Source organism: Trichechus manatus, unplaced genomic scaffold (genome assembly GCF_000243295.1).
Source record: "Trichechus manatus latirostris isolate Lorelei unplaced genomic scaffold, TriManLat1.0 scaffold00042, whole genome shotgun sequence".
Classification (NCBI taxonomy): Eukaryota; Metazoa; Chordata; class Mammalia; order Sirenia; family Trichechidae; genus Trichechus; species Trichechus manatus.
In genome coordinates, this window is record NW_004443978.1 from 12,521,177 (window position 1) to 12,540,457 (window position 19,281).

Sequence of the window (19,281 nt, forward strand, 5' to 3'; positions counted from 1 at the left end):
AGAGAATTTATTGATTCTTTATTTTGGGAGCTTGCTGAAGCCATCATGGACTGCCTCTTTATGTGATTTGGTATTGACTGTTGTCTCTGAGCCATCAATAATTTATTATAATTTTATTTTATATTTGTTTAGTGAGACCTAGCTTCTTGTTTTGTTTTGTTTTGATATGCCCAAATAGGCTGCTCATGTGCAGTAGTTCGATTTTTGACACCTTTGAATCTCTAACGTCCTGTCACCAGGTAGATAGTTCTGTAGCTAAGTATGTGCACACAGGAGTCCTCAAATTTTCCTATATGAGTTCAGCTCAGGTGTCCAGGCAGTCGGTCACCAAGTGTGTGATGCAGGCCCTCACCCCCAGTCCTAGAGAGGCATGGGTGATTGTTGCAGGCACTGGACTGTGGCTGTGGGAGGGGATCACGCACTGAGCCAGGCATGGGGCTGATGGCTGCCCATGAGAGTCTGAAAGGAAAGCGTGTCCCTATTCTCTAGGTTGAGTAGGTAGGTGAGTTTTGTAGCCGGACTATGAGCACCCCGCTCTGTTGGCTGTAAAGAGTCGAGGGCACCACTTTTTCTTGGACTCCTGTAGCAGGTGACTAGGAGCTTTAGGTGATTCCACCAGTCCTCAAGCCCCTGTTGCAGATCGATAAAAGTGCCTACTTAAGGGGCAGGGCTGTTTCGAGGGTCACAAATCTGCCAGTTCACAGCTGAAGCAGTCAAAGTTTGCCCTGTTATACTGTAGTAGTGAGGGCTAACGCTGCTGAGATGGGTCCCCACAAGTCTATACAGGAGTGTAAGGCACTCAGAGTCTGTGGACCCCTGATACTTGTGCCCAGCAAAGGAGCTGTGCCGACCCTTTGTTTATGGCTTAGGGGAGCCAGATAGCTTATTTGTTCCCTCTCCAAGGCTCGGAGAATGGGTCAGGGCGCCTTTTGGGATCTACTTCCGGCCCAGCAGACTGCCGGTGCAGAGTGCGGAGGGAGGATGAAAAAGGGAGAGAGGTTTTTCCAAAATGGGCTTTTTTTTTTTTTTTTTTTTTAAATCCCTGTGAAAGGGTGCACGCATGTACATATCTTAGACACTTGGGAGCTGCTTTTCAATGGTTCGGAGTGTCCAAGCACAATCTCTGCTGCCAGGTCTCTCTCAATGTGGAAACTTCTTCCTGAGTGTGCGCACAGCACAGCCGTTTGCCTGCTTCACTGCAGACCAGCGTGGCTGCAGTGCTGCAGTTTCGCTGCTGCGGCTCTGGCGCTCTTCACTTCTTCCAAACTGTCTCCCTCTCCCCTACCCCGCGTCACTCAGTGTGTTTCCTCAGCTTTGCCTTGTTCAGGGCTCCTGGATATTCATATAGAATCAAATCACTTGTTTTTACAGGTCTTTGTTGTAAGAGGGATATAGAAAGCGTCTAACTACTCTGCCATGTTGGCCACGTCCCCGAGTATGTTTTTTGCAGTATGCTAAAAAATATTGCTTTGTATTCAGTTCCTCCCAGAGCAAAGCTCTCTTAAAGAATTATGACTCGTTTGCCAATTATTGTATCCAGTATGATACAATTTACCTTCAAAACAACATTTTTTTTTTTTTGGTCTTTGTTCATCAGGCAACCTACTTATTCTCCTCATGGCCCATGTCTTGATTTCAGAAAACAAACAAACAAAAAATCTGTGCTCTGAATTGTCGTAAGAGTTAGAGTTATTAAAAATGAATTCCCTCCTATGCAAGAACATTTTATCAGCCCAGCTGGGCACATGAAGTTGGGTGTACCGTTTCTTGCATAGTTTTGAAACTTGCTGTTGGCCCACATCTCAGGCTCTCTAGAAACCATGATTTGTACATACACATGCATGGTACTTGGTGCCAAGATTTTTTGGATGAGGCGAAGCAGCCTGGTGACTTCCTTTGGGAGTCAGCCCCACTTTGGAGAAGTGCCCAGCCAGTCTCTTTGCCAAGAAGTAATTTCCCTTCAGGGGAACATTCCTCCTCTAGTGGCACAGTCTTCAAGAAGAAACAGCTGACTGCTCCATCTTCCTTGCCTTGCTCTGAGGCTGCAAACAGGCAGTTAATTTGGCAGTGTGTGGAAGCTTTCACAGCTTCTTGAAAGTGCTCTAAGCAAAATTAGACACGTTCCAAGTTCATTTTAGTCCTGAAAATAAAAGAAGAAATTTTCACTTGTGCATTTGCCTCCTCTAAGTACTAACTTACATCGTGAGCCCATTTGAATGAACTTAGTTGGATAATTAAATTCTAAGGAGGATAAATACCTAGATTTTAAACCCAGTGAGACCAAAAAAATACCAAAAGTCAGGGTCAGACGTGTGTTTGAGCCAACCGTGGAGCTTCAGGGAGGGTAGCCAACTGAGATGGGGTTTGGTCAGCATCGGGCCACCACTGACCTCGATAGCTGCACAAGGCCCCTGACTCTCAGGAAGATCTGAAGTCATTGGCAATCAAGGGAAAAAGACAGAGGAGTGATAATTATTTTTAATCTAATTTGTTCATTATTGAATATTTAGAAATCACAAACAAGCAAAAAAGAACAACCCTTACTGATTCAGTCAAGGGTTCTTGTTGTGCATATCTGTTCTTGCTTTCAGGTCTTCACAGAGTTAATCTGTTGCTATATATCCTAGTTCCTGCATCTTTCTGTCCCACTCTATCCATCTCTCTTACTACACACACACACACACACACACACGCACACACACGCACGCACACACACGCAATTATATTTATATATGTTCTCTTACCAAGGTGGATTCACATTGGACGTGTAAGAGCTTTTTGCACTTCATAGATATTTTCCTTTCGTAAGTATTTTTCTGTATTATTTTTATGTCCATGTGATATTCCATAGTATGGATATTCCATATTTCTTTTAATTTATCTTCTCTTGGTAGACCTTTTGTTGTCTAATTCTTGGCTATCACAAGCAATTGGGGTGAAGAGATTTGTAGCTAAATTTTTGCACTTATCCATGACTACTTCCTCATGTGAAGGAAAAAGAGTAGAGATGGAATTGCTAGACCAGAAGATGTGAGATGTGTAGAGTTTTAAGGTTCTGGATGCATATTCACAGACTGTTTTACAGAGTAGTTATATGCATCACCATCATTGCTACCAATACTGTATGAGAGTTTCCATTTTCTTGCAAAGAGGAAAGGGGTCTTGAAAGTATAGAACGCACCGTTAATGCAGCTTCCCACACTCAGTTCTAGGCTGTATACATGGGAACTAGAATCTAGGAAATCCTGCTCTCTTTAGAAGCATGCTGTGGGCATCAAGGTCATCATCAAAGATTCATTAAGCACCTAATTGGTCCTAAGCTGAGCTACGTGCTGTGCTCTAATGCTATATGATGTTAGCTTCAGCCTGCCTTCTGGTGCTTGCAGGCTAAGAGTGGGAGTGAAGCTCTGGAATGTAACGCTGGAAGGAACTAGATTCAGAATGAAGAGGTCTGGGATTTTGATTCAAAAAACCAAACACACCAAGATTGTAGTAAGGGCATTACATCAGGTGACAACAGTTACATGAAAAGAAAGTAGTTTCATTTTCCTTCCTCTCTCTCACCCATTCCCTATTTCTTCCTTATGCCCTCCCTCACCTAAACTGAAAGAAAGGATAGGGCAGAAAGTAAGACATCAGTAACAGGGTGGAGTCCTTCGTTGTATTCAAGCTTAGCTTCACTGTAGGTGACAGAAAACAGGTACACTCAGTGCCCGGCATAGTGCCTGGAATTTAGCAGACATCAAATAAATGCGAACTAAGAAGAATTCATGTTTTCCCCTTAATTTATGTCAGTGTAGAAGGGGCATTGGAAACAGAATCTGGTCATAGCTGGCGATACTCTTCACAAGGTTTGCACCTGCAGATGAGGTCAGGGTCTTTACCCTAAGTCCCTGGGCAAAAGGTTGCATTCACTTGCAAACACAGTACCTCATTAGCTTCACTTTTCTCTCTTTTTCTCTCTCACTTTCTGGTACTTTATAAATTGTGTCACCCTTTTTTTCTTCTTGCTGACCTTGAACATGGAAGTTTTATACATGTAATTGGCAGGATTTATGTTGCTGGTAATTTGGTAGTTAGCCTGTGTTTTAGCTGATGGTTATTTATTGTGTGTGTTTGTCTCTGCTGGTTTATTTTATTGGGCCTAACCATATTTCAGAAGTTTGATTTCCTGCACGGCTGGTTTCTTCTCCAGTTTTTGTGCTCAGTTATCTTTTTTCTAATGGACAATTTGCTAACTTTACAGTTGCTATAGCTTGCCTTAAATAGCTTGCTAAGATTACACCGTTTGGGGGAACTTGTGATGAAAACAGCTGAAAGAAGCGGGCTTCTTTCTTCCATTAACAGAGATTAAGTGTTAATTACTGACTTTTTTTCTTTTTGTCCTTGAATATTATTCCACTGTGAGCTACTTTAAATGATGAGCTCCCTGTGATTTCTCTTTTCAAAGTCAGGCAGGAAGACTAGCTGTTAAATTCAAAGAACAATCTGTCTTTATTCAGTTACTTGAGATTTGCATTGTCTGGGTTGTTGTTGTTGAGTGGTCCATAGAGTTTCCTAGGCTGTAATCTTTACGGGAGCAGATCTCCAGGTCTTTTCTGCCACAGAGCTGCTGGTAGGTTCAAACCACTGACCTTTTGGTTAACAGCCAAGAGCTTGACAGTTGTGCCACCAGGGCTCCTTATTGTCCGGGTAATGGGCTGCATCTCTGCTTCACCTCTTTTATAATTGAACTATCTGAAGCTGAATTGTAAAAATCAACTGAGCAACTGAGCCTTCTCCTAGGGAAATGATGAATGGTAGTTATGGGCAAGTGTGGAAGGTGGTGGATTTACTCTAGTGTGGTCCTACGTGAAAGCAGGATTTTCCTTTGAAGTGATGTATTGTAATAACTCGATTACATGTCACCAGCTCTCTAATTTGTTAGCTCTTTTGATTAGAGCATGTTGCTGATTCAGCCAAGGGCCGCAGTTGTGCATATCTGTTCTTGCTTCTGGGTTCTTTGCATATGCTGTTCTCTCCACCTGGAACATGTGTCCATGTGTCTACCAGCTCTTCGCTACATAGTGAGAATTCCTGCATAGTCTTTAATATCTCCGTTTTAATGTCATTTCCTGAAAGAGGCCTTGCCAACCCCCAGTGCAGATGTTGTCTCCTTGTCTTTCGCTCATGGTGCTCTTCATCTGTCCTTGGTAGCACTTTAAATAGTTGCTGATTGTGTCTGTTGGTGCAACTGTTTGTCTACTGTCTGTCTCAACTTTTTAGTGGTAAATGACAGGGTCTGATTTTCTCAATACTGTGTCCTTACTTCTAAGTCCTTAGTAGATGTTTAAGAAATAATTATTGATTAAGCGTAGGTACTCATTAATCAATCCCAAATGAGGCACTTCCATCCACTTCTGTCAGCATGGGCTGAATAGCTGTTTCTCCAGTCAGTGGTATCGGATGTTTAACCACCATCAGCACCACCTATATCTACGACCTAAGGTTAACCGTCACCATTGTTGGAAATAAATGGAAATGAACCAGGGATTTGTAGTCGCAAAAAGGAACTAAGACAGTTGCTACAATCGGTGGATTAAAAAATTCAAATAAAAACAGGTAAATAATTTTTCTCATTATAAAATGAAATGCTTGTTATAACAAAGTACAACATTCAGAAATGAATAAGCACAAGCTTTCATAACCCTTCCACCAAGAAATAATGATTGGTTTACATTTGTAGTGTTTGTTTATATTTTAAAGTGCATATATTTAATTATGCATCAGCTATTATAATTATGCATCATATATTACATTTAAAAAAAATGAGCTCACACTAGATACAAGGTTCAGTATTCTGCTTTTTCTCTTAACATTTTATTATGAGCTTTTCTCCATGTCATTGAAGGGATTCTTATTTAATGCTTATATCATAATTTATTTAACTCTTGCCTAGTCATTAAGGATGTTTGTGACTATTTCATTTTTTTCATGTCAATTATAGATAACATTGAAATTAATCCTATTATATAAATCGTTGCCCACTTTATTTTGTCAGCTAAATCTACATACAGAATTCCTTATTTGACTGCAGCTGCTGCTTACATTAAAGCAACAAGGGAAGGAATGTAGAGAGGAACGTCAGGGATCGAAACAAGGAAAGGAAGGGATGGGCCATTGGGTTGGGTTGCAGACTTAGCAAAGTAATGGAAGAGCACAGGAGAGTGGGGAGTGGGCAGACAAGCCAGTGGAGGCAGAGAGGTGCTTGCCAACACCACCTTTCAGCCCCAGTCTGTGCTAACAGAAGCACATGTTTCAAGCACTGCCTGGTTAGGTGTGTTAGCATCTTGCCTTTCACATGTGCAGTATCAAAGTGTACAAATGTGTAAAGCCGACTTGTAAAGTGCTTCACTTCAACAGGATATTGTCACAGCAGATAAACTGTGGTGCATCTTAAGTCTTTTTAGCACCTTCAGATTTCCCTTCTCTGCTCTTTTTTTCCCTTTGGCCCACAAACGTGCATGGCTTTTCTCTTCGTAAACTAACCGCGTCCCTTGACCTTGGGCTACTTAGTGTAAATCCCACCAAACTGTTTTATTCAAATTGACTGCCATGTACATTCCCAACAGTATGAGATTTCTTGCATAAATCATGGTGCATCTATATTATAAAATTCCATGGTATTAAACTATGTTGTTTAATAATAATGATTTGACTATTTGTCCAAGAGAAAAAGATCACAAAATACACTCTCTTGTGCGCTCTCCGTGTGTTTGTGTGTGTGTGTGTGTGTGTGTGTGTGTGTGTGTGTGTGTATGGCTGTAAAGACAAAAAGGTGTAAACCAAGATGTAGAAACCATGGTGTTGGATCGTGTTTTACTTTTCTGTATCTTCTAAATTTATTGCAATGAATTGCTTGTATCATGAGGGGATGGGGAGTGCCAAAGTTGTTATTTCTTAAGGCAAAGAGAGATCTGCATTGGCTGACAGCGTCTCCTCGCCCAGGTATTCGGTGACTCTGTGTAATTGGATTTCTGGCTTCAACCTCATGTCATTCCCTTCAGAGTACTCCCATAGCAATCACTGTCTGAACAGCTCCTCTGTGCCTTGCATCAGGCCCTTGGCATACAACTAAGATGGGATCACTATTCCCAAGGCACTGGGTGGAGAAGGAGATAGCCCCTGCCCTCTGTGGCCTGTGAGGGCCTGCATGGTCTTGCCCCTGGCTCCCTCTCTGGCCACCCTTGCTCGCATTCTGTCACTCTCCCCCTGATTTGGTCTGCTCTAGCCACACTGGCCTTGCTGTGCTTCTACTATCCGATTCACATCATCTCTGGGTCTTTGGCCTTGCTCTTCCCTCATATTAGTATGACCACATGAATCCTCACAATCACCCTCTTCCTTCACTCGGGTCTCTGCTGAATGTCCCCTTCTCTCTCCATCCTTTTCCTGGCTTTATTCTTTCTCATAACACAGCTCAGCATAGTCATTATTTCTTATCTGACCCCTTCACTAGAATGGAGGACTTACAAGGGCAGGGACTTGGCTTCCTTTGCTGAATCTACAGTGCCTAGGACAATGCCTGGCACAGGGAAGGCTTGTTGCACAAATGACTTGATGGATGAGTGACCCCCCAGTTCCTGGCCTTGTGCTCAGTTCCATGATGGAGGACTACACAGGGCAGTGGAGGTTGTCCGGAAAAATGCCCAGAGAGTGTCAGCTTGACCTTTTACGTTCTGACCACTGTCTGTCTTCCCAGTTTTATTTCTTACTGCTTCTCTTCATTTATTCTAAGCAATAGCCAAATGAGACCCTTTACTTTTTCCTTTACTTTAACTCATATTTTTCTTCATTCTCCTAATTCTCTTTCACTGTATTTGCCCCGTTCACCACACTCCGCCTGTTGTAATTCTGTCCGTTTGCCAAGGTCCAGCCAGACAGCACCTCCTCTGCCAGGCCTCCTCTCATCCCTGCAGCTCCCTTAGCCCATCTCTGTTGGATGTATAACTTTCTCATTGGGATCACCACATTCCATGAGGCTTATATATGTGAATGTTTTCTTTCACTTACAATTCACTCTTAAGACCCAAAGGCCCTCTATCCAGTCTGTGTTCTCCTCTAATATACTACCTTTGCCTAGTAGGTGCTTGATAAAGGTTTGTTAGTACATAGAATGCATGTCTGCATGAGACAGCTGGAAAATTACCTGTGGTACACTATTCTGGTTTGTCCAATAGGGAGAGGAGTATTTTGGAATGATGAATCATTTTTAACCTTTGGGAGGCTCTTTCTAGGGTTAGATGTACCATGGTTTGGTTGAAGAGGTAAGGCAGAATTCCAGGGTAGAATTAAGAATGGATGGGGCATAGAAAGAGGTGGGCTGTACTTCTAGCTCTTCTAAAGAGGTGGTCACCTTGGACCTCTCTCTCATAATGTCTGGGCCTCAGTCTCCTTGCCTGTAAAATGGGAGAGGGGACTGGGGGGAGAGGGGATTGGGTATAGGGGTGTGTGCAGGGTTGGATGTATGGTCTCTTGAGTCCTCATTCCATTCTAACCTTCTGTGATCTTGCCGCTTGATCAGGAAAGATGTCAGAGTTTAACATCTGTGGTCATGCCTATCTTTATTAGAGCAAGTTATACCACTATTAAGAAAAATAGTCAGGGAGGAAACTAACTTAAAATGCTTTATGGTACCAAATTTTACTTTTTTTTCTGAAGCAATCATTGTTTCTTTGGGCACTACAGTTTGCAATGCAAAATACATAAGACTGTTTCCTTGGAAAGGCTTTAGTGAATACTTTCTAGACCAGGGATTTGAAAGTTCATTAGAAAATCATTCCCAGAGTGCTATGGATATTTATGTTAGATACTCTGAATTTTACATTAAGAGGGGTTTAATTTAACAACCCTAGAGTAAAGTGCAGTGTGAAACCTCTTGTCCCCCTCATCTTGATACACATATCTTGAATTGCAGTTGCTTGTCAGTCTGTGGGATGATCTAACATATTACACAATGATTTGAAAACAAAAAGGGGAAGGGGTGTAGACATTCCAACTGTCTCTCCAAAGCACCTGTCTTAGTCATCTAGTGCTGCTATGACAGAAATACCACAGATGGATGGCTTCCACAAAGAGAAATTTATTCTCTCACAGTCTCGGAGGCTAGAAGTCCAGATTCAGGTGCCAGCTCCAGGGGAAGGCTTTCTCTCTCTGTTGGCTTGGCAGAAGGTCCTTGTCACCAGTCTTCCCCAGGTCCAAAGGATGCGCTAGTCTCTTGACCCTTGTTTCTTGGTGGTATGACGTCCCCATGTCTCTTCTGCTTGTTTCTTTCTTTGGATCTCAGAAAAGATTGATTTAAGACACAACCTAGTCTTATAGATTGAATCATGCCTCATTAACATAACTGCCACTAATCCCACCTTATTAACATCATAGAGGTAGGATTTACAACACATAGGAAAGTCACATCAGATGACAAGATGGCGGACAGTCACAATACTTGGAATCATGGACCAGCTAAATTGACAGATATTTTTGGGAGACACAATCCATAGCCGCAGCTCTTCTTAGCTTTTTAATGAAAGTGTACATGCGAGCTAATGTACACAGGAAAGACTGCATGACCTCTCCATGAAGAATTGAGACTTGATGATTGGCTAGGTTCTTTCTTCCATCAGTTTCCCTGCATCCACCCTGGGGAATGTCTGGTTCTCCTTCAGCTTTCAAAGAACGTCTAGAATGTCAGGGTTTTCAAGGTCAGGGAGAAGATCGGATACGACTTGAAAAACCCCAGCACCCAAACCCAAACTTTCTTTTTAGTCTTTAATATCCTTGAGTTTGTCTCAGTGACAAAGTGATTTGAGACTGGCCGAAGGTTCCATTGCAGAACCTAGACCCTTGTAAAGAGTCAGGGGAAGGTAGCCATCTTCTGTAGAGTTCTAGTCTTTCCTAGCTCCTTCCCATCCCATCTGTCCTTTACTAGAATAGGGACTGAGGAATACCACTCAGTATTCTAGGCAACACGCTGGGGGTCCTTTCAAAGATAACCTAAGGCTTGACCAGAACCAGTCACATAATTTGCAAGGCCCAGTGCAACATGAAACTAGGGAGCCTCTTGTTAAAAAAAAAAATTATTAAGAATTTCAAGATAATGACTGCAGAGCATTAATTGCAGGGCCCTGTGTGACTGTACAGGTCACATGCCCATGATGTCATTCCTGTATTTGGCTACAGTGAAACCTGTGAGAGCCGGAACTCGATGGAACTGCGTTGTTTTTCCGGGTCTCGCAAGTTTTCTGCCTTTGACGGGGTGCAGTCTTACCACTTTTCTATCGCTTTCTGTTAGTGGAAATATTTGCATTTTCCTTCTCTCGCATGTTTCTACCTTATACGTTTCCAGCTTTCACAAGTTTTACTGGGTAACCTAAAAGTCAGTTAGGAAAAATCCAGGTATTTGCATTGACCAAGAATTTCCCTCTTACTTGATTGTATACCTAGTGAGATTTAAAAAAAAATCCATTTGGGGGACTCTCCCAAGATGAAGGCCCCAACTTCAGCTAACATCTGTTGTGGAGTGAAATCTTCGTCCCGGTATATTGTGGTCTAGAGCTTACTTTCCTTTACTGTCACCAAAACTGCCTGTTCAAGTGTTAGCTGGACTCGACTAGCCATTTTCCTCCTTTTAGAAAATGAAATTCCACCAGAGGTACTTAACCAGTCACTACTGGGATAACACAAGGGTGTGAATATTTATGTTTTTAGTTCATTTAAGTTTTCCTTCCTTCCTCCCTCCCTGTCTTCCTATAATCACAGTCTCACTTTAAGTGTAATGGTGGGAGCTGAGGAGTTACCACCCCCTTGCTTTTTTCATTGACAGTGATGACTAACAAGAATATAAATTACAAGATGTGCTGCTAGAGCTAAAATGCTAGATGCCTTTGAATGCAAGAGAACAGGCTCTTTCTGATAAAAATAGGTTGAACGCTGTGCTTTTTGTTGGACCTAACACTGTATGTGTACTTCCAAATGCCATTTTAAAACACTAAAAATAGGTGTAAAAATTACACCCTTTTGCGGTTTTTCCTTTTAATTATAACATTCGGAAATTAGTGTTTGGGGCCAAAGATAATTCCAGTAAACTAAAATAGTGAATTATACTTACTTGAAATGAAGCCAGGGAGCCTAGTGGTGCATTGGTTAAGCACCAACACCACAATTCAGTTGCATCAGTTCTTCTTCTTTCTTCTTTTTACATTGTCCACCTTTTGCATGCATACCGGGTGATTGAAAAGACTATGACTTGAGTCCAGCACACCTTAGTCATTAAAATGACACCTTTGCTTTTTAAAACTTTAAAGCAGTCTTTTGCAGTATTTTGCTCAAGGCAATATGTTGTTTGATTTCTTGACTGCTGCTTTCATGGACATTGATTATTGATCCAAGTAGAATGAAATCGTTGACGATTTAAATTTTTTCTCCATTTATCATGATGTTATCATTCCACTTGTGAGGATTTTGGTTACTGCCACATTCTGGGATCTGTACTCGCCTGTGCATATTGTAGCGCTGAGTTCTTCCTCACCCATGCCTCATGACACACTGGGGTGAAAGCGTGGTGTTTACTATCACTGACAGAGTGGGAGCCCCATGGGGGCAGGGGCCACATCTGTCTTACAGATTATTGTAACCCCTGTGCTTGGATAGTGCCTGGCACTAAGTTGGTGATCAGTGTTAATGTCACTTCAGAGATGGAGATATTAAGACTCAGATCTCCCAACTTTCAGAGAAGCATTTGGTTTATGATATCACCAGAGCAGTATCTACTGATGGGCACATTGAGCTGTTGTTCACAGAAAATAAAAATGAAGAATAAATACAATTTCATTAGAGAAATTCTCTGGTTTTTAAAGTATTTTATCTTGTGATTCTTTTTGATTATGTATATATCTTTAGACTAAACTTATACTGAAGTCTGAAAATACCCATTAGGAAACTTTCCCAAGGTTCTATTTGTTGTTGTGTGAAAGAATGATCATATGATAAGCTTAATGAAGCCCTGTACCTACTTTGGAAACCCTGATGGTGTAGTGGTTAAGAGCTACGACTGCTAACCTAAAGGTCGGCGGTTTGAATCCCCCTGGTGCTCCTTGGAAACCTATGGGTCGGTTCTACTCTGTCTGATAGGGTCATTATGAGTCGAAATCGACTCGACAGCAACGAGGTTTTTTATTTTTTTTTTGTATACCTACTTCAGGAGCCCTGGTGGCCCAGTGGTCAGAGCACTTGGCTGCTAACCAGGTCAGCAGTTTAAACCCACTAGCTGTTCCACAGGACACAGATGTGGCAGTCTGCTTCCGTAAAGATGTATAGCCTTAGAAACCCTATAGGGCAGTTCTACTTTGTCCTGTAGGGTCACTATGAGTCGGAATCAACTCGACAACAGTGGGTTCGGTTTTTCGTTTTGTTTTTTTATACCTACCTTGGGAGTCCCTTGGTGGTGCAAATGGTTAACGTGTTCAGCTACTAACCGAAAGGTTGGAGGTTTGAATCCACTCAGAGATGCATTGAAAAAAAGCCCTGGAGATCTGCTTCCAAAAAAGAAGCCATTGAAACTCTGCGGAGCGTAGTTCCACTCTGACAAGTACAGGGTCGCCAGGAGTTGGAATGGACTCAGTGACAACTTTTTTTTTTAATACCTACTTTATGGAATGACTGGGCTCTGTGACTGGCAAATGCTTTTCATAGATATTTGTGTGACTAATTTCTCATGGATGGCAGTGCCTATAAGCTGCAAATTATTTTCATTTGACAGTAGGGTAAATATAAGCCTAAACAACGAGTTTCAGTGAAGGAATTAATCTAATTATTGTATATCACAAATTTGAGCAGTGCTTATAAAATGATTTAATAGAGGGTATTTTGGAAGCAGATTATCTTGGGTTCAAATTCTAGCTCCATCATGTATTTCCATTCTGAGTTTAACATGTCCGAGCTTTGAGCTTCGAGTTCCTCATCTGTAAAATGGAGATACAATTTGCTACCTTAAGGGTTTGCTGGAGAACAACTAATATAACATGGAAATCACTTAACATGGCATCTGCCACATAATAGGTACTCAGTTCTGCTTACAAGAAGCCACCAAACATCTCACTCTCGCTATTAACCCAAAAGAAATTGAAAAAGATCTGTGTGAAATATTTATTAGCTCATTGTAAAAGTAACTCTGTTGCCAATCTGGATTTGTACATTATCCAAAGAGAAAGATTTGTAGTCAGTTTTTCCATAGTTCAGTTTTGTAGCTGTATCTACCATTCACCATAACATCAAGAGGTATGAGTTTAAGAATTTCAAATCATGCGATTTAATGGAAACAATGAAATCTTGCAATAATTAAATGTGATATTTGAGAAGAAATCGACTTGTGTTATCAATATTTTAGAGAGTTATTTTAAAATTCTCAACAACCTAACTCCACAGTGGTAAATCTGTTCACAGTCTATATAGCCTCCAGTAACTCCAGTATCACGTAACTGCTCAAATTACATAGGATCTTGCCGAACCAACATGCAGAATAACTATAAAGTAGTAAAAATATAAATTTGACTACTGCTCTCAGTTATTATTGGTACTCAGTTATTATCAGTATTATGATTATTACCATATGTGAAGTGTGCAAATGTAACAGAGCTAACCTTTGGAGTATTTACGTCAGAAATTATTGGGCAGTGTGATATTTATAAAAAGATGTTTCGATTTGTGCATGGCTGTTGGCTTTTAAGTACCTTATTGCTTTTGTCTTGATGTTTCCCCTGTTAATTTTTTCTTAATTGATGTCTGTGCTCTCTCTCTCTCCCTCTCTACCTCCCTGGCAGTCTTTTCCCTATAAAAGGACCCATCTGTCTAAGGTAGAAATTCTCCATTTCTATATACTCACCAATGTGTAAGCTGGCAGGAGTAGGCATGCTTATCATTTAGAAGTCTCATCTAACTCTGCCTTTTCAGTACAGTGTTGTTTTGTTGTTTTCCTTTAAAATTTTTTCTTTTCAGTCTGAATTCAAGCACTCAAAAGTATGCCTGATTTCTAATATAGTCATAGAGCAAAGAATGCATTGTAAAGCTTGCTAATCTATGGTAATTAAAATAATACTTGAAAAACACGTTCTTTGTAATTTATGTGACTCTGTATACAGAGAGGAAGAAAGAGAAAAACTTTAAGAAAAGTGACTCATTTTCATTTGATTTTATTAGACTTGAATTTGAGAGACAGCAGCGTGAAGAACTTGAAAAATTAGAAAGTAAAAGGTAAGCCAAGTGGGGTATGAGTTTTAGTCTGTGGATTCCTGCGTTCGTGTCCTGGCCTGATTTCATCTATGTCTGTGTCAGTACCTCCCTCTTCACTCTGTGTCTGTTAGTTACATGTCGAAGGACTTTAGGTCATTTCTTGGTAGCCAGTTGGTTTTACTTAATGTTTGAATTTTTTAAATAATTCATCTGCAAATGTTTGTGAGAAAGGAGGATCAGAGTCAACAGGCAAATTTAATACACCAATTAAATTTAATATACTAAATATATACTTTACAAAATGTGTCTCAAAGGTGTAGCTTCTCTTAACAATTATCCTTTGAGTTTTTAAAAAGCCAAAAGAATGACAGATTTTCTTTTTTTATCTCTGCTTTTTAAACATCTTTCTTTATATTGATTGGCCATTTGTATTACCCCTTTTGTGACTTGCCTCTTCATATTCTTTGCTCACTTTTCTTCTGGAGAGTGTGTGTGTTTGTTTAGTTGATTTAGGGAGTTCTTTATATGTTATAAATATAATTCTTTGTTTGATACATTCCATAAATACCATCTCCTTTTCTTTTTCTCTGTTTTATTTAACAACCCAAGAAATGGTAGATATTGGAATGATAGATATTGGATTAGGAGCTAAGCCTATAGGCAACCTGCAAACGGAATATTTATTTTCTAGAATCTGGAGTTTAGATGTCACAGATGAATTGGTTTGGTTTCCAGCATCATACATGATAGATCTTTGGTGGGCCAGGAGATGGAGGCCACTCATTGATACTCTTACATACCCATATTCTTGCTTTGGAGGCCATCCCAGTAGGCATAATTTGGAGCTCCGGTGATGCAGTGGTTAAGAGCTTGGCTGCTAACCGAAAGGTTGGCAATTCAGATCCACCAGCTGCTCCCTGGAAACCCGATCGGACAGTTCTGCTCTGTCCTGTAGGGTTGCTATGAGTCAAAATCTACTCAATGGCAATGGGTTTTTGGTTTGGTTTTTAGGCATAATTTTTCAACCCAAGATAAAACGTAATATGTAATCCCCAGAATCATGCAGTTGAGTATCCTAATGGAGATTCTGGTTGTTTTCAATGTTATGCATCAATGAACTAATATTTTCGGTCATTGGTAATCACCATTTATCCTAAACTAGTGATTAAATGCTAAATAGCATGGTTATTTGAGTTGGAACAATGAATTGTCGATTTTCTTGACTTAGATATTTGACCCCCGTGAGTTGAGGACAGCATGAGCATTTTTATTTAATGTCATCTTGTAATAGAAGTTCTCCTGCGTTTTAGTCATCAGATTGAATAAAATTATTCACATTTAAATTTAAATTGGGCATGGTTCTTTCTCTTCAAGCTCAGGGGCTTTTTAAATTATATCATGCGTAACACATTATGATTTTAGGCTCACAAAGAAATGATATTATTAGAGGCTACTTCAGGAGACTAGGCAAATGATATATTAGAGAGTTAAAGAATTAAAAAAATCAAACAGCATGCTGTAGGAAATTAAAAGGAAAGCAGTTCCTTCTCTTTTTTATTTTAATGAAGGGTTTGGCTTTATGTTGCATCTTCATTTTCAGAACAGGGAAAGTTAGAGCAACATTTGAACACAGTGATCAAATAATGATCAGTTGGCGTTTTGTGGTTTAGGAAACTCATAGAAGAAATGGAGGAAAAGCAGAAATCAGACAAGGCTGAACTGGAGCGGATGCAGCAGGAGGTGGAGACTCAGCGCAAGGAGACAGAAATTGTGCAGCTCCAGATCCGAAAGCAGGAGGAGAGCCTCAAACGCCGCAGCTTCCATATTGAGAGCAAGCTGAAGGATTTGCTCGCTGAGAAGGAAAAGTTTGAAGAGGAGAGGCTGAGGGAGCAGCAGGAGCTCGAATTGCAGAAGAAGAAACAAGAGGAGGAGAGCTTTCTCTGTGTCAGAGAACTCCAGTGGCTCCAAGAGCTCAACAATGATGAGAAGGCCGAGAAAATTCAGATATTTCGAGAACTGGACTGGCTCAGAAAGGAAAAAGATGAACAGTATGCCAAGCTTGAACTGGAAAAGAAGAGACTGGAGGAGCAAGAGCAGGAGCAGTTCATGCTTGTGGCGCATCTCGAAGAGCAGATCCGAGAGAAGCAGGAGATGATCCAACTGCTGCAGCGAGGCGAAGTCCAGCGTGTGGAGGAGGAGAAGAGAGACCTAGAGGACATCCGGGAGTCCCTCCTGCGGGCCAAAGAAGCGCGGGCCGAAGGGGATGATGATGGGGAGGAAATAGAGAAGGCTCAGTTGCATTTCCTAGAGTTCAAGAGAAGGCAGCTAGTCAAGCTAGCAAACCTGGAGAAGGACCTGGTCCATCAGAAAGACCTCCTGAAGAAAGAAGTTGAAGAAGAACAGGAAATCCTAGAGCATTTAAAATGTGAAAATAAAGACAAGTCTAGGTTGTTGGCAAAAAATGATGGTAGTGTCCAACATGTAACCCAGGTGGCTCAAGATTTAGAGAAAATAAAGCCAGCAGAGTACAGGCTGCAGTATAAAGAGCGCCAGCTGCAGTATCTCCTGCAAAACCATCTGCCAGCTTTGATGGAAGAAAAGCAGAGAGCATTTGAAATCCTTGACAGAGGCCTTCTCGACTTAGACAACACACTCTATCAGGTAGAAAAAGAAATGGAAGAAAAAGAAGAACAACTTACGCAGTACCAAGCCAGTGCGAGCCAGCTGCAAAAGCTGCAGGCCACGTTTGAATTCACTGCCAACATCGCACGTCAGGAAGAGAAAGTGAGGAAAAAGGAAAAGGAGATTCTCGAATCCCGGGAGAAGCAGCAGAGAGAGGCACTGGAGCAGGCAGTGGCCAAGCTGGAGAGGAGGCACTCGGCCTTGCAGAGGCGCTCCACCCTGGGCCTAGAGATGGAAGAGCAGAGGCAGAAACTCGCCAACGTGAACAGCAGCACCAACGCGCGGGCTGGGCTCGAGGCTGGCCTGGAAGCTGAGCAGGAAGCCCTTGAGAAGGACCAGGAGAGGTGAGAGGTGGAAGGGGAAACCATGGCATGTAGTAGGTACCAAATGTTGCTTCCTACTCCTTACAGTGTATCTCTCACTCTTTTTTTTTTTTTTAATTAATTCTTTTAACCTTTATATTCTCTAATACACAGACAAATGCTTATTTTTACCACACCTTAGAAAAGCACCTCTAAACATTCTTTTATTTCTCCTTAGTATCCTTGTTTTAGAATCTTTGGCCTAAAGTTGGGGGGAAAAAAAATCACACAAACACAAAGCCCTTGTCCGTTACCCTACTGACCTGTGGAATCTGTATGTTTTAATATTTCGATAAATACAAAAGATGGAGAAAGCTTCAAGCTGTGATTCCTCTCTTCTGTCTCTTCGCTCCCCTCCCTTTTTCGTTCCCTCCTCTTCCTTTCCCTTTCCTCCTCCTTTTAAATTATCTTTCCTATCTTCCTCCCCTTCTTCTTTCTCTTCTTTGTTCCTTCCTTCCCTTTCTCCCTGTGCCTCTCCCTCCTTCCCTCTGTCCTTCCTTCCTTGTCTTCCTTCCTCCCTTCTTCCTCTCTCCCTCCTCCACTGTCTGTTTCCCTCCCTTCTTCCCTTTCTCCCCTCACCACTGGCTCCACAGCTTCTCTGTGACTAGCACTTTTTACAGTAAAGCATCATCCCTGAGTTCACGGGTTGCATACCATATACTGATTTCAATACCTGGTAGGAAACTAAAAAAAAAAAAAAAAAAAATACTTCTCCCACCTCTACAGATTTACAATATTTGAGGGGAGGCCTTAGGATTCTGTGTTTAAAAAGCAAACGAAACAAGCAAAACTTTTCAGATGATTCTGAACACAGTGGTGTATTCAGGTGTGCTTTGTGGTGATTTACAGTATCTGATATTATTTTTGGTGTTATGAAAAATGAAACCAGCAAACTAGAACTATTTTCATGGTAAGGGAAGGATATTCATTGTCTTTCTCCACTTATTCCCTGTCACAATGCTTACCAGGCAGTAGGTTCTCAAGATGAATAAATGCATGAATTTGACAGCACTTTTTCTGGTGGCCCTGCAGATGTAATGCCAGGATTCCCAGAAAGGCTGATGCCACTGGTGTGTGAACAGCACCCAGTTTGGGGTCCGGCAACGGAGATTCATCTCTGGACCCAGCTTTTCTGACCTCGCTGAGCAGGGTGTTTCCTCTTTGGGACACAGTATCCCTCACCTGTGCAAGAAGTGGGTGGATGAGATCAGGGGTGTAAGAATTTTCTTTTAGCCCCAGACCCTTGCTTCAGTTGAGATCTTCACTTGAAGCCCTGATTGGAGGGCCTGGAACCAGCCCTCTCTGCCATACTCCCCACCCACAGCACCTCCTGAGGGGCTGCAAGAGAAGCTCCTGGTCTCTAAGATCCCAGCCTGACATTTCAGCAGAGACATGGATCAATTGTTTATGTTAAGGCAGTCCCTACTGTGAAGAATTGAAGTCTCGTCTACCATCTTGCCTAAAAAGGTCAGGAAAACCTTCTTTTCAGATGATGTGCTTGTAGACTGTGGATTATATTCACAGTCACTGCCTGGTGATTCCTGTAGGCAAAACAGAGCAACAAAATTACAGTCAAAAACCATAATGCTGTTATACAGAAAAATAGGTCAGAGGTTTAAGAAAATGATTGCAGATGTGTTATGTAAATGAAATTGCTGGACAAATCTCCAGCCCTAAACGTTGCAAGCAGCAGAGGGCACGCTGTGAAGCAGTGGAGGGCATGCTGTCAGCTCGTACCCTGCAGTGTGCAGACGATTGCCGTGTGAGCTTGTAGCTTGATGTCTCTGGCTTTTGTCAACCGGCTCCACTCCCTGGGCGTTTAGTATTAAGCCTCTGTAATAGTGGGAGCAGTACTGCAATTTCCACGGAAGTGATTTCCCCGTGTCAGCATTCCTCCAGGAGCCCCGCAGAGGAGGCTCTTAGCTTAACACGTTTTGATGGAAAAGACTTTGCCGAGGCCTGCGTAATTCAGGCC

The 19,281-nt window shown here is 41.6% G+C and overlaps 1 protein-coding gene across 8 annotated transcripts in view; it reads left to right on the plus strand.

Moving 5' to 3' along the window:
- The window catches only part of KIF16B (kinesin family member 16B), a 447,597-nt gene that overhangs the window by 243,922 nt on the left and 184,394 nt on the right, over positions 1–19,281 (plus strand). For all 8 annotated transcript variants that reach the window (XM_004376454.1, XM_023731419.1, XM_023731420.1 and 5 more), the window contains 2 exons: positions 14,230–14,283; positions 15,933–17,288. In XM_004376454.1, coding sequence (XP_004376511.1) covers positions 14,230–14,283; positions 15,933–17,288 — 1,410 coding nt within the window. The remainder of the gene's footprint in view (positions 1–14,229; positions 14,284–15,932; positions 17,289–19,281) is intronic.